Genomic DNA, 16,826 nt, shown 5'->3' on the forward strand with positions numbered 1-16,826 from the left:
TCATTAAACACCTAATGGTAGAACCCCTTCCATTAGCGTGCTCCTAGCCGATGTTTGAGATTTCTATAAAGAAAAAAATACAAAACTGTTCATAAAAAAGTTCAATTTTTCTGAACGTGCTGTTCTTCTGCTTTGCACCCTCCAACGTTCATATTAGTTTAACCTGGAGCCTCCCAGAATGGCAGCTAGGCTTGGCCTTGTTTGGGAAGTAACCCTCACTGGTTGTTGGTGTTTTGTGTAGTTCAAATATCCATATCCTTTGGTGGGAAAATATATATATATATATATATATATATATATAGCTTTGGTGGAAAAATTTGCTCATTTTAGGGGGAGAACTATCTTTTCTATTTCATTCAGGGAAGTCCAGACAACGTTGGTGGTGAGCTCATCATCTAAATGTTGACAACCCTCAATTGTACCAACATGGGGGATGTTAAGTAGGTGATATAGATACGTTGCTGCCTCTCTTCCCCAGCCACTGTGGCGGTTCAATGCAGCTCAATAAGAAGTCATTGCAATGCAGGTGCTCTGAACTATTGCTGCCTCTTGCGGATAAGACATACATGCTTGAAAACGAGAGAAATATCAATGTATCCTTCCTGTTAAATATTTTATAAATAAAGATATGGTTAGCTCGACTACCAGGAAGTAACAGGACATGCTGTCTGACTGACAGCCAGGGGTGTAACAAGGTTAATTTACAAAAGTGACAATATCACTTAAGAGGCTTCACTTTTTGTAAAATTAAAAAAGGGAAAAAAAGACACGCTCTCCACACATTAAAGATTTCAGCAAGCTAACATACTTTAGGGATCCAGAGTATCCCTTTAAGCACACTGCAAACCACAAATATGCCTATGATTTAAAGTATGAACTTTTATTGATGGAATAATATTTAATTTGTATAGCCAGGAAATTACTGTTTATATCCCAATTATAATTTAATTATGTTAAGATTAATGTGGTCAGTGGCACTGACATGTTTTAATTTGCCATACAGCTTTATTATGATGTCCTTGTCAATTAAACTCATTCTTATGTTGTTTTATTATAGGATATCCAGGGCAGGACTTTGACTGGGCAGACTACCAGAAGCAGTGTGGAGCAGAAGCAGCGCCTCATGCATCCTTCAGAAATGTAAGTGTGGAGCAGTCTTACGCTCTTAATAGAGGGAACTTCATGTACGATAACCACTACAGTGCACTGTAGTGCTTATGGTTCTTAGAGTGTTTCCTTAAATCCTGGAATATTTGTGTGCCTTTAGAACTGGACTGTGATTCACTCTCCCACACTTCCATGATATTTATGTGGAATAGTGTCCCACTGTATCATATGGGTTTAATCTTAAAACCAATCTGCAAAGAGAGGCAATGTGGAGTTATCATTCATGCAGTTGTCCCCAAAGAAATTATTTTTGTAAACATCAGTGGAAATAGGAGCTATGCTGATCCAACAGGTACATTTATTGAAATAGCAATTCTATACGTTAACCTACGTTTGATAAATGTCTGGATAGATATAATGTTTTGGAGGAATTGAAAAGCTGTAGGTCAGTCTGTTTTATTAAAATACATAGGGAGTGACATCAGTGGTGGATCCTAAGTTCTCGAAAACAATGAATCTCGGTAGGCGTACAGAAAAAAACTTCACTGTGAAACTGTGTTAGTGCTATCCAAGATCGCATTGCTATTTTAAGTGGCCAGGGAAATTTATACCGGGAACACCAAAGCGATGCCAGACAGAAAATTCTGATGCTCTATGTCTTGTATATTACTCATGGAAGAAACAGAAACCACTAGAACACTAATTGGCACTAAACTAGAGTGAACTAGCTATGGTCTTGAATCATTACTGTTGTTTATTTTATATAGATTCTTGGCAAATCCTGCAGAGCTGTAAAATACAACATTTTTACAGACATGATGTCATGTTGGAAATACGAACAATAATATAAAATATGCAAGAATTCACTGAAATTCCAACCTACTCAAAACATATACAGAGACAAAGGGACTACTTTGACTCTGTATATTTCCTGCGCCTGACTCAGGGCGGAGCTACAGAGTCAATCTCGACAGCCGTCTCCAGTGGCGGCCGCATGTAATTGCCTCTGTCTATGGAGGATCCTGTGGACTCACGGGATCCTCCATCGACCTCCATACTGTATTCCCACACAGCAGTGATGTCGGAACAAGTGACCGTGCTGCTTTAAAGGTCATAAAATATCCCATTAGGGGCCTCAACAGGAAATAAAAAAAGCAGAAACTATTTTATGTACTGTATATAACTTGACATGACAAACAAATTTGTTCTATTTTAATTTAAATTAGAATTTCATTTAGTAAGCCACACATTCACAATACATGCCATTTCCTATTTATACTCCTTGCTCCAATACAATATGAATTTCCCTTCCCACCCATATATGGGTAATTGGAAAAACAATCGGTCTGTAAAATCCAGGTTACACTGTGGTACTGAATACCACAAGTTCTCCGGAGTGTGAATCCAGCCTTAGCGTCAGGAATACAGACATGTATTCCTGACCCTATGGGCGTGAAATACCATTTAGTTGTCCAAACTCTCTGAAAAGGCATTGTTTACATTACAATGCCTACAGGGATGGGCTATAGACACCAGAACAACTACATTAAGCTGGTGACTTTAATGTTTCTTTAACTACCATAGCCAATCAAACTTTGGCAGGTCTCAGATAGGAGGATAAAATTAAACAATTTCACTTAAGTCTGTATCAAAGCTCATGAAAGGGTAACTCAGCTTTGAAAGACTGACTTTGATCTATGAGCTCAGTGCCAGTGGATGAAACCACTCACTCACTTTTGAACAATTGAATTGAACAGATACCTTAGTGTGGATAGCGTCTACTTTTCCAAAATCTGTTTCAACATCTCTAAAGTGGATTAACCAATATCAACAACTTGCACATGGAGCTGTGGAAGGCATGCATTGTCTTGTTCCTGTCTATGGAGGTGACTTGCCTTCACACTGCAGTGAAAGTACTATGCGATCTTTTTACAGTACCCAAGTAAGATTGCCCACTCCTTTCTGTAATAGCAAACTTTACAACCAGTTAAAGGATATGGGACTCTGGAAATCTGAGTTTACAGACCCATGTACATTATTGTGAATGAAGGTGCTAAATCAAGGAAAAATCCGCAAATTCTCCCTTCCCTACCTCTTTAAGAGCCGGAAATGAACTTAAAAAATTAACCTGTTCAAGTCATCATTTGATATTTGTTCATTTTGCAATTGTGCTGTTTCTTTTATTCTTTATTTTGACAAATCAACCAAAAAAAACAAAAATTCAGACGAATCACAAACTTGTCTGAAAATGAATGTTCGTGTCTAATAGTCACAGCTGAGACATGCCAGCTGGGCTTTCATCCCTGAGGAGTTTTAGTTGGTGCTCACAACATGTTGTTCCTTTATTTGGAGATTGGCTGGAGCAGACAAGCCTGTGGTTTGCCTGGCTGGCATAAGGATAGTATTGAAGTGTCTATTATATTATAAAACTTGCTGCAATAATAATGCAAACAGCCTGCTGCTGGCAAGAGCTTCTAAGGCAATCTGTTAAATGGTGGTTCCCTCATGCAAAAGACAGTGGATGTTTATTGGTATGAACAGTTGCCAATATTAATTTCTCCTGTGGTTATGTTGGATACTGTTAAATATTACAAACTAATATATTTCCAATTCTTTCAAATAATTTTTATTGAGTTTTAAAAGACATAAGTTACAGAAATGATAAAAATATTTCTGAATATAGATAACAATATAGGGGAAATAATAATAATAATATATACAGTCATAATACTTAAAGGACACTATAGTTACTAGAACAACTACAGGTTATTGAATTTGTTCTGAATAGAATCATTACCTTCAGGCTTTTTGCTGTAAATACTGTCTTTTCAGAGAAAATGCAGTGTTTACATTACAGCCTACTGATAACTTCACTGGCCACTCCTCAGATAGCTGTTAGAGATCCTTCCTGGGTCACGGCTGCCTAAAATGCATCCAAACATTCAGTGTCTCCTGCCTCTGCATGCAGACACTGAACTTTTCTCATAGAGATTCATTGATTCAATTGTGTTGGATCTGCCCCGATCTGCCTCCTTCACAGTCTCAGACAATCCTATGGGGAAGTATGGCTCAGAATAACTATTCTGATTATGTCAGCAGACAGCTTGCAGGTCTGAGGCAGACAGGGGATGACAGTTCTCAAGAAGAAACACTAGCTCTTGATTATCTTCAGAATTTTGGTCAGATAGGCTTAGCTTCTGACCAAAGAGGATATAAGATAGCTGCCCCCATAGAGCACAGTTAAGCCAGAAGATGCACTGAAAAGAGGTATTTTATATAATAATTACAAACAATACACACAACATCTACAACACAGGAAAGCTTTTATGTTCACATATTTTTAGTGTAATTTACCCATTTTTTACATTTATTTATCCATCCCAATTCCCACTGTGCCATCTGCTTCAATACCTTAAAACTCATTTCTCCCCTATTATTTCACATCTGAACATCGGTTTCTATCTTAAAGGAGCATTATAGGGTCAGGAAAACAAACATATATTTTTGACCCTATAGTGTTAGAACCACCATCTAGCCCCCCTGCCCCCCTCTTGCCTCCTTAAATATAGAAAAATCTTACTTTTGTTCAAGTCTGCAGCTGCTTCCACGGCCCCTGTCTGCAAGTGAACTGCTCTGCCTGAGCCAATCACAATGCTTCCCCATAGGAGTAGCTGAGACTGTCAAGGAGGCAGATCAGGGGCAGAGCCAGCACAAGTCAAACACAGCCCTGACCAATCAGCATCTCCTCATAGAGATTAATTTAATCAATTCATCTCTATGAGGAAAGTTCAGTTTCTGCATGCAGAGGGTGGAGACACTGAATGGTAGTGTGCCCCAGGAAGCACCTCTAGTAGCCATCTAAGGAGTGGCCAGTGGAGTTATCCCTAGGCTGTAATGTAAATACAGCATTTTCTCTGAAAAGACAGTGTTTACAGCAAAAAGCCTGAAGGTAATGATTCTACTCACCAGAACAAATGTAATAAGCTGTATTTGTTCCGGTGACTATAGTGTCCCTTTAATCTCTCTCTGTTTAGTCGTTACTATTTCTATATATTAATGTTATCTATATGATTATCCTAATTCCTGTCTATTTCAATTCAGATTCCTACACCAGTCTACTCTGCCTTTTCTTTTCATTATTGATAACTTGTCTCCTCATTCCACTGCTACGTATAAGATTTGCTCCCTTCCATATTTTGACTGCATTGTGCTGTCACCCTTGATTTGCAGATAGGATGTGTCCTTATGTCTGTTGCTTGGCTCTGTATTACTAGTGGTATCAGAGGCAAATTATTGATCATAATAATAATGATGCCAGTAGTGCATCAGACATTGAATGCCCCTTCAGAAGCCTCAGGGAGTGAATTGCTGCACATGGTCCATAGCGTCACCATCGCTTCTTTAGGAAATGACCCAATAACATATGCATACAGCACTTTATAATTCTTGTTTAATATCACCATAAACAGGCAGATTATAGCAATAAAACAGTTGTAAAACATTGCCAATAAGCTTTATTGCCTAATACATTCACATAATGCTGTATGAAGGTTACTTTAGCTCATAGATTCATGTACTGCCTTTAAGCACGTGTTCAGTTCTTGATATAATACGCAAAATTGGCGATAATTGTAGCATTCACTTCCTTGTGGCTTAGCCTATGAATTCTTCTCAAATATGCCTATCTGTGAACTATCTGCATATTTAAAGAATCAAAACATCCGGCATTATTATAAATTGACTGTAAATTCACTTACTAAAGTTTTATGTGAGTTTTTTTTCAGGTCTTTATAGAACGAATGTATACTTTCACATGAAACAGATTCCAGAGTTATTGCCAATCCTTTACTGACAGCTTTATTAATGACATGACTTAATGGAACACTATAGTATCAGGTATCCAAACAGGTATTCCTAACACTATACTGTTAAATCGTTTAGCAGCCCTCAGATGGCTTTGAAATGGTGTTTAAACGTAACCTTTTCTACCTCGCTGCATCGGTGTCACTGCGGATGTCCCCACCTCCATGGTTGGGACAGGATATAGACACCAGAACAAATACATTAAGCAAATACTGATGATCATAGTGTCCCTTTAAAGGCAGCACTCAGATTAAAGCAGGTCAATAGATCTGGACAAATAATTTTGTAGACCAAATTCCAGCCTGTCTGGATGCAGCAGAATGTCAGAAACCCAGAACCAAATAATAGAAATACCCAGCTGAGAACTTAAATACAGTCATAATTTTACAGAATATGACCAAATTTGAAAGCAAAATAAATGACCATTCTACTTACAAAAGCTAACATAAGCACCATAATGGTAGCTAACATTGTTGTTGCTGTGGACAATGCCATTTTTTGTCAAATCACTTCAAATTGATTTGATCGAAAATGGGAATAAGGCAACATGCAACGCGTTAGTGGTCACTGTGCTTAGATTGTCCCTTTAATTTCTAAATTTCTATTCTGAGCTCCAAATGTACTAAATTGACTGTTCCAGGATTAAAAAAATATATACTTTTTAAATTCCGGCTAGGTTTTACATCACCATGGAAGTTACCGACAGTAGCAATAGGACTCAATAATGTGTAGAATGTGGATTGAACTTTGAACAATGACTCAGTCGAAAGTGTGGCGCCAAAAATAAGTGCCAGCACTGATGTCTGGGTTGCCAAAACTATTTCTATAATTTGATCATGAGAACATTTTATCATATATTAGATCTAGAAAAATATTGTCTGCTGCTCTAGATAACAGACAGAACTAGAAAAGCTACAATTTCTGGGGAAATTGTGTGAAGTGTTCTTGCCTCCACGAGTTGTCTAGAACTGGAGTAACTTATTATTTATTTATATAGCACATCTAATTGCAATGTTGTTGCCCAAAGTGCTTCACAGTTACATTAAAACATACATTTATAAAAACATTAGCAGGTGTACAAAAGGCCCTGTCTATGACATCACTTGCTGCTCCAGCCTGGCACAGGTCAGAGTATTTTGGCGGTTGCCATCTTCAAACGGTTGTATTTTAAAAACTATAAATCCTACAGCGAAGAGCTTTATATTGTGAGAATCACATGCATAGTATGTAATCTGAAGTATTAAAAATGAAGGCACATTCACAGTTTAGAAATTGCCCTTCAAATTTGAGCTTTGCAGAGTGGAGTTTCAATGAATGTCAATGGACGGCGTGAGTTGCAAACAAATGGTCATATTGTGAAAACTATCAGGACTATGGCTTAGCCAGCGACATTTTTAGTGGCAGCAGGGATAGCTGAACGTTTTGATATAAGATTTGTGTAGGTGGGTCTGAAAATGAGGGAGTGGTGGCAGTTTAGAAATCATGTCCTGATTTTTCAGCTTTTGCCAGCTCCCACTCTAGCTTTGAACATTTTGCCATTCATTCCTATGGGACCAATTTTGCCTCGAGAACGACGATATTCCGTGAACCATTCGGCGAAACGTTCCACAAAGTAATGGCACACCAATCGGGAACAATCCGCACGTTTTGGTATATTTTTGTCTATGTAGTGTAAAAACTGTGGGAGGAGTTAGGGTGGCAAATTTGGCTATAATAAGAATAATAATATATATGTGAGATAACATTAAGTGGTCTTGCTATGCAAGAACACTTAATAATAATAATAATAATAATAATAATAATATATATGTGAGATAACATTAACCCCTTAAGGACCAAACTTCTGGAATAAAAGGGAATCATGACATGTCACACACGTCATGTGTCCTTAAGGGGTTAAGTGGTCTTGCTATGCAAGAACACTTAATAATGCCAAATGAGAGACCAGTGTGCAATGTATGTGATAGTTCCCTCCCAGACATATGTAAACACATGCTGATATCAATAGCACATTGAAACTGATAAAATGTAATTACATTGTTCTGACAAGTGCTCTACAAACAGTGCTACAAAATCTGCTAGTGTTAGATGACTAAGAAGGAGAGATTAACACAGTTATTCCTTTCATTTTCACTGGAAATTTCTTCACGGATCAATACTAGAGCTTTTATGTTTTTTTAACTATATTCCTCCTTTTTAAAACAGGGGGGCGTTAATTTACTAAAATACTAATTAAATCATTTAGGAAAAATACTTTATTATCAAAAATGTCCAACTCATGTCCAATGCCATAATCACATCCAAAGGCGTACCTAGGTTACCTGGATCCTAGCGTACAAATGTATGTTTGCAAACTCCCCTTCTCAAACAGTAGAATTTGTTTGTGTGTCACCCTAATCCCAACATGCTTTGTTGGGGAAATTACACACACTTTAATATATATACACATTTATACACACAAATAGTCTCACACAATGTACATGATTTTTATTTCGATTCTTGCACTAATTGCACAACTCCCTGTAGCTCTGAACTGATGTTAAGGCTTGGGTGAAGTTACATCCCAACACCAGTACAGTGTGGCAGCCAGTGCAAAGTAATTCCAGAATCTCCCTTACCACCCGCACTGCAGTCGGCTCAATGAAATCTGCTCTGTGCTTCCCCTTATTGTTTGTCGCCCCCAGCATAGCTTGGCTATTTTTTGCCTACATTTGCCTAAACTTCTTCTTTTAGTAGTGGTCATGGTGGTAGCAATCTGTATGTGCAGCATTTCAGTTTTAAAAGCTGCCTATACAGAGAAATCTCCCATTTTGTGCTGGCGTGTAATTTCATTCTCTAAACATGTGACTTAGTCAACCCGGACTGTGGAAAAAATTACTTCTATTTTCTGCACGTTCTGTGCCCAGGCAAAGGTTGCAATTAGATCCTTAGAACCTTAGAGCCTTGTGAGCCTCCTTACCCCTTGTATTGCCCTCCCTCCTTTCCCACCTGGGAGGAGGGTTGCTTTAGGGGGGCAACAATGCTTGTTCCAGCAATGGATTCCATGTTAACTTTAATATTTTTTTCCCCAGGTTTCAAAAAGCAAACAAAAAAATGGTAGTGGGGGAGGGGTTGGGCTAGGTGCTTAGTGCCCAATAGGTCACATAAACTTCAAATTAAATATTTAAAAGAAAATGTTGAAATAATCCATTAAGGAGTGTGATGGAGTCTGGTTGAGAATTTGGTTCTCTTCTGGAATATTTTAGGTGACTTCATGGCCTGCTGCCATTTATATACAAACCATCTTATTTCTTTATTTGTTTTTACGTTTGACAATTTTTTTTTTGTCATTAAACAACGTAGTCAGGGTACAGAAAAGAAAATGGAAGGTAGGTAATAATAGATTTGTTCAATTGCTCGTTATACAGGGAACGGGTACAAAACGGAGAAAGGGTGGGGGGAGGGTGCATCACTGTATGAAGCAGTCAAACATTATATCGACAGTATATCAACATTGTTTCCACCTTGTAGCAACAATATATCAACATATCCACATAGCAACATGCAGATGGCCATGCATAACGGTGTTCATAGTAGCAGGGCCATGAGGGTGAAGTGGCCTTTCGGCCTTGCTATGGCGTGTTGGCGGTCAGTTGTGGTTGCCTTAGGGACATTTTGGACTAACAAGGTACAGTACCAGGTACATTACCAGAACTCTTTGTTTGCCAAAGCTCCCAAGTTTTCCGGTAGAGTGTAGAGGAGGGGAAGAGGGACTTATAGGAGGTCTCGTAAATCCACTGTTTATGCAATTCCTCTAGTAGGCTTACCTTCTTGGGAAGGATCGTGGACTTCCATCTCTTTGCTATTAATTGCTGCGCCATCAAGGCGATGTGCAGGGTCCGTTTCCTGACGTGTTGGGGCATCTCTCTAGGGAATCCCTTATCTACTAAACTGCAATTTTGGTGCTGACATATTTTCTTAATTTTTTTAAAAACACCTAATCTAGGCAAAAAATAATGGGGGTTTAGTTACATTATGTGATCATACATTGCATAAGCCTGCCACAACGTCAATGTACCTCATCTATGGCAGGTCCTACTCTTACAGCCAAATGTCTGCTAAATGTTGGAGTTTCCATTGCAATCTTCATATCTAGATATTTCTCGAGTGGTGTTTTGACTTACAAACTTGTGTCTCGTGTGGTTATTTTTCCCATTTAACAATCTAGTATTCCTTCATTTTCAGAAATGCCTGATTTATATAGTGTATGTCCCTGTGCTCTTTTCAAATCATTATCAATCTTCTGCAGAACCAAATTATTGTTTAGATGACTCAACATGATCTAAATGTATATCATAATACATCTGCCAGAATTTTAGAATTCCAGTTTATTTAAAATTATACTTGGCTCACATCAAGGTGATGTTCCATTTAAACAAATGTTAATTGAATCCTCTGGTATATAAGACAAATAAAGTCGATTTATGTGTCTCTATCATAATTGAATGCTAAAGAGAGTCACTGCCCTTACCTGTACAAACAGGAGAATATATGAATAGGAGAAGATTAAAGTTTTATTTCAGTTTAGCCTTTGGGAATATGGAACTGCTGCATCTATATATAACAGGGCATATAATACTCATGGTATAGAATCTATACCATGAGTATTATATGCCCTGTTATAGAACCTTTAAAATATTCTGGTAACACTTTATGTTTTACTAAAACACAATTTTTAACACATCTATTAGTCATTGAACAGTGATGAATTAACCACTTTACACTAATGGTTTTTGTTTCTGTGTGTCAAGGGACTTATTAAGTGGATATGTTGGAGGGAGGTTGTCGGCAGGGTGAGACTGTGAATAAATATCAGCATCATGTCATCTGATTGTTTTGTCCCTGTGTGACTATCTCCTTTTTATCTTGAATACACTTTGGTGTTTCATAACATTAAACAGATAAAACAGATACGTGCAGATGTGTTTGGGTCCCCCCCTCTCCATATGTTGTAATGCAATGTATTGCTTATACAATGGGTTCTGAAAATTGCATACATCATTGACTTGAACATTACTTACTCTTGGTGATAGAATCATTTCTTGATTAGGAAAAAGTAATGAGATATTAGATTCAGTTCAATTTATGGTAAAATATTTTTTTATTATGATGGTATTTCATACATTGAGTTATTTTTATTTATGTATTTACTTATTTAGTTTTAAATACAGGTAGATAAACTAATTGGTTTCAACCAACTAAATAAACCACATTATGGACATAATGCTATGGAGAAGAAATCTTGATACATTCAATTTTGTTTTCCATCCAATACTTGAATTAAATGCAAGTATTAATTAAACATTTTGCTTATAAGTAGTCGAGCAAAGCAGTAATTATATTAAGCTATTAAAAAGAGGAAGTTCACACACATCTTGATGTCTAAAGGCCTGACTATCAAACTTTCCACCCATAAAATTAACAATGGGGTTTACTGTAACTGTGTGCCATGATGTGTATTATTATGTATTTAAAACTGTAGTTGTTTTCCATTTCTTTTTTTTTTTTTTACATCATTTAGAATACTTCTTCTTTTTCAGACAACAAATTCTCGTGGTTTTACAAAAAACATGAAACTTGAGGCAGTCAACCCAAATAATCCATCTGAAATCTGTGTTGCTTCTGTGACTAAAGTAAAGGGGACATTTTTGTGGCTTCGCCTGGAAGGTAATAAAATTAATCATACTAATAAATAGACTTTAAAAAATACAATAAATATCCGTGTACACACAACTCACAGTGATAGAGTATATGGATATAAAACATGAATTATACAACCATATCAATTGTAGACACTGATATTACCTAAGATACCTACAACAGAATAATAAAACAACATAGTGCACATTGTTTAAAAGCAAAAACAAAACAAAACAATATCTTATTATAGGACTACCACTCACACGACCCAGAGCCGTACCAGGCTATGTATCCTAGGCTCAAAGGTGCCAATACTGGCTACAGGATCCACTTGGTCATAGCAGGAGATAGGACATCAGATGTTTGGCAAAAATAGATCTTTATTCCAGGATACCCATAAATACATAAAAACTTCAGGTTACTTTAGCTAAGTACTTCAAGTACCCTGATGTTTTTATGTATTTATGTGTATCCTGGAATAAAGATCTATTTTTGCCACACATCTGATGTCCCATTTCCTACTATGACCAAGTGGATCCTGTAGCCAGCATTGGCACCTTTGAGCCTAAGATACAGAGCCTGGTACGGCTCTGAGCCATGTGAGTGGTAGTCCTATAATAGGATCTTTTAAAATGTCGGTGTCTACAATTGATATGGCTGTATAATTCATCTTTTACATCCATGTACTCTATTACTGGGAGTTGTGTGTACACTGATATTTCTTGTATTTTTTACTCTTCACTCGGACTGTTGTGGAAGCACTTTATATATCAGTTACATTGTTTGCATTTTTGGGTCTTCTGTTTTAACTTTATGAACCCCTTTAAGCTACGCGTAAACTTGTGATGTGAATGAGATGGTGAAATAAAAACACTAAATAAGTTGGATCTGGCACATGTCCCCTATTTTCACAGTTTTAATAAAAGGGTGGACATGTGAAAGCCATTTTCTACCTTAAGAAGGGGGTTTGATATGTGCAGCCTTGTCTATATGGAATAATTATACCACGCCATCCATAGGTACATAGTCGCAGCAATGTCCAACACCATAGATTCCAATAATTCACATTCCCAAAGCATGGGTCAAGGAAAGGGTGCAGAAATCTTTTTGAACAGTGTTTTTTCTGAAAAACAAAACACATTCTGCAGTAGAGATCTAAAAATGTACGTGAAGTCTTTAATGTTTAGAATTTTGTTTAGTAAAGTAACATTTTTAAGGAATTGTATTTCGTGACCCAGACCTATTTTGTTCTCATTTAGCCTTCCGTTCTAGAAGAGAAAGTTACTTGTTTCACATAGCTTAAGCAAAAATGAATATTACTGCGCTTGAGTGATGGAGTTAAATATCATACCAAACAGGCAATCTTTTATGCATTCAAACCCTTTTTTTAAAGGAATTACATGCACTTATATACGAAATAAGACGACTTTACAAAATGCCGGTGCAAGGTATCTTATTGCCCATTCCATATGACCTGCAAAATGTATTGCTGTATGGATTAGTGTTAAATTAAATGGCTAAATCAATGCTTGTCCATTAACAACAAAGTAATGTGGTACCCTACTGTATGGATACTAATGGAGCTTAGATCTGTGCTCTGCTTGTAATGTCACAATATACTAAAATATTAACAAGTGTATCTTCAGCTTATATACACTTAAGCTTCTGATGTGGTTATTAGGGCGCACCACCTGATTTCACTAAAATTATTTAATAAAGTCATTGGTTTATGTTTTTCACCTCGTAACATCACTACATCATTTTCGCCAGATGTGTTATTAGTTGGGGACTTTGAAGATTTACTTATATTGATGGCGATACATTGATGTAATACTGATAAGTCATGTTAAAAAGGAATGTGCGGTAGGCAGATTAATAAAATCAGCTTTATTCCTCATAGCAATGGTGGTTCTATCTCACTGCTAGGCGAACACAGATAATTGTGGAGTTCAATGCTGAGCAGAGAGTCCCGGTATCTGGCATCTACATTGCCGCAGTCTGCTGTCACAGTTATCAGCCCTCAGCCACTGTAGCGAGCCTTCACCATTCCTGGGTTTAGGAGTGTATAAACTAGGCTCTAGTTACTTTTGTGAGAGCCTGTAATTCTGAGTGTTTCCAGTTATTCATTTTTTGTTTGTTTTATAGAGAATCAAGGTACTATTTCTAAAGAAAAAATATTTAGCGTAATTTATTTTACTTTAAATACATCTCAATGCTTTATATCTAAATTAAAAATGCTGATGAGGTCGAGCACTATTGAAAAGATAACTCACAGCAAGATCAACCACCATTCAAAGATTCTGACCACCTTTACCCCAGATTGTAAGCTCTAGAATGGTCACTACCTCGCTGTGTAGGTAAATTGCAGAAAATGACAAAAAGCAACCACTTGCCATATTCTTCTAATGTTAGGGAAACAACCTGATATGATAGGTCTACTGTATCTATTTATCTTATTGCCAACAACAGGTGTATTAGAGTGGGCTTTGTCTGATTGATGGCTTATTATAAAACACTGGACGTGTTGGAATATGTTAATAGATGTTCCTAATAGTGTGTTGAATACAACCCAACATGCAACATTGCACAGGCACTACCTGATTCCTTTTTTTCTAATTCCAATGTTAATGTAAGATAGCCCTTGGGTTCCTCATCAAAAAACAATAATACAATATTTCACCATAGTAGGACTATAGGCATATGCAATATGACTCCATGATCATACAAAACCACTGGAATGCATACCCGGGAAACATTGTGAGTCACATTGTAATGAAAAGTAAAAGTAATTAAAGAGTAAGAAGTGGAATTTTACAGGGATTTTATGGATTTATTTTTAGCTAAGGGTAGTTCCAATTAATGAATGTGAATCAACAAGTGGTTCAGAGTAATTCAATTAATACATAAAAAAAACCCACATGCAGTTAAAGCATCACTGCCCGGCCTAACCACAGAAGCAGACAGTCGCATGGCCTCATAGCTCCGGCTAAACTACGGACAAAACCCTAAACATAGAGGTGACCCACGACCAAAAAACCCCCAAGAAACCCCCACTGTTTACCCCATGGGCAAGAAAACCAAAAAGCAAAAGCCCGACTGACCCCGGCAGGGGCACAGCATCGGAGACCTCTGGCAGCAGGCACATGGCGCCCAGGAGAGTAAGATGGCGTCCCTCCACGGAGGATGCTCTGACTTCTCCGATGGGGCATCGGAGGAGGAAGAAGGAGGCCTCACACCAGCAATGGTGCGGCAGCCGGCAGAACGAGTGGCACCCCCACACCGGACACCCGACACTGGCCCGGTGACGCTAACGGCAATCAGTGAAATCATGGCGGACTACCAACTGAAAATCTCGGTGGATGTGGCCTTGATTCGGGAGGATCTGCGAGGCCTGACGGGCCGCCTCGGTGAGGTAGAACACAAAACCCAAGACCACACACAACAAATTAAAGAGCTGACAAAAAGGGTGGAAGAGCTCACACAACAGAGCACTGCCTATGAAGGCAGATTCGACACCCTAGAAGACAAGCGGAGGCAGAAGAACATAAAACTCAACGAGAGTCACCGAGACAGTGCCACCTGAGGAACTCCCACACTTTGCTAGACGACTCCTAACAGCTATACTCACACCGAGGCAGGCTAAGGCAGTGCCTCTGGAAGGCATATTCCGACTTCCAAAAACAGCCAAGGCACCACCCGCAGCCTCAGGCGACTTAGTGATGCAATTCCAGAGTCTCAGGGACAAGGCAGCCGTGATGACAGCCATCAGAGGGCAATCACCATACAACTTCGAAGGGATGTCCATAACCTTCTTCGCGGATCTCTTCAGGGGAACGCTCGCCTGGAGACGGTCACTCCGACCTCTCACCTCCCTCCTACGCAAGAAGACTATCAGCTACCGCTGGAGCCAGGCTTGTACGCTGCTGATCCAACGCGGAGAGACCACCATCACCATACGAGACCTGCCAGACGCAACACACCACCTGCAGGCACTGGGCTTGCCCCCGGACTCGCTGGGCCCGACGAACCCTCATGGCTGGGACCCCGGGGCCACCCGTGACTTTATACCCAGGGACACGGCTTCAGCCTCCCGAGCTGGGGCCACGACCTGAACCCTCAAAGGGCTGTACCCAGAGGGTCGGGTACACTCCCTGATGACACCCAGAGACAACGCCGTATCTCCACCATAACACCCACCCACCATTGCCAATACGTCCCTGCACCAACTAGGCCACTCACATACAGACCAGACGACCTATGCCCATACCCGACTGGCGCAGCCGACCACCCTCACCTGCACAACCCATCCACCCCCGACATGCACACCCTGAAGGTAGGCTCAGACTAGGCCACCCATAAACCAACAGTGACCGGCGGAAGCCGGGCCCCACAACCACCGGAGCAACAGCACGACAAGGTCACCCCAAAACTGACTCTCCCCGGGCCCAGTTACACACGACATACCACCCCTCAACCGGCAACCACCGGGGACACACACAAGGGGGCAAAATAGCATCCAAGGGAGACCACGAACGGTGCCCATGCGGGAGGCAGGGGGTTTGATAGCACATCGCACACCAATTGAGACACCCAGGGTCACCCACCCGCGACCGCTTAGCCCATCAATTAGCTTCTCTGACAGTAACCCAATAGACAGCCACTCCGACAAGACACACTCCCAAAACTAGCATGACATGACAAAAGATTCTCACATACCATAAAAGTGCAAAGTTTATTATGCATAACCACTGTTATCTTATGTTCACTGATATGCTGACAAGAGCCGTTGTGGCATTGTAGGCAACTCTGTCTTGATTAGCATATGCACCAAAAATAAAGAATTATAAAAAAAAAAAGCATCACTGCCCTTTTTTTTTTTCCCTTTTAGTTTTCCTTTCCTTATGGCCCTTGTATCCTAATGATTATACTTCCCCCTATTGCCACCTGCCTTTATTTATATGTATTTTCTTTTCTTTCTTGCCCTGACTTTTAATATCTGGGCACTTTAATTTTGTTCTCCTCTGTCCAGTTCACTCTTTACTGGTATTTTTTGGACTGCTGTGGTTAAATTACCTTGGCAACTGAAATGGTACTTTGTTTAAGCTTTGCCCACTGCCAGATGTTGCAACGGTCATTTGCACCCGTTAAAAAAGTAGTTTATTATTTTATGTATTGCT

At 39.1% G+C, this 16,826-nt stretch overlaps 1 protein-coding gene across 1 annotated transcript in view; it reads left to right on the forward strand.

Annotated features, from left to right (window-relative positions):
• The window catches only part of SFMBT2 (Scm like with four mbt domains 2), a 197,828-nt gene that overhangs the window by 135,001 nt on the left and 46,001 nt on the right, over positions 1–16,826 (forward strand). Inside the window, exons 11-12 of the mRNA XM_063445458.1 lie at positions 1,058–1,140; positions 11,550–11,676. Coding sequence (XP_063301528.1) covers positions 1,058–1,140; positions 11,550–11,676 — 210 coding nt within the window. The remainder of the gene's footprint in view (positions 1–1,057; positions 1,141–11,549; positions 11,677–16,826) is intronic.

This window comes from Pelobates fuscus, chromosome 3 (genome assembly GCF_036172605.1).
Source record: "Pelobates fuscus isolate aPelFus1 chromosome 3, aPelFus1.pri, whole genome shotgun sequence".
NCBI classification, from domain to species: Eukaryota; Metazoa; Chordata; class Amphibia; order Anura; family Pelobatidae; genus Pelobates; species Pelobates fuscus.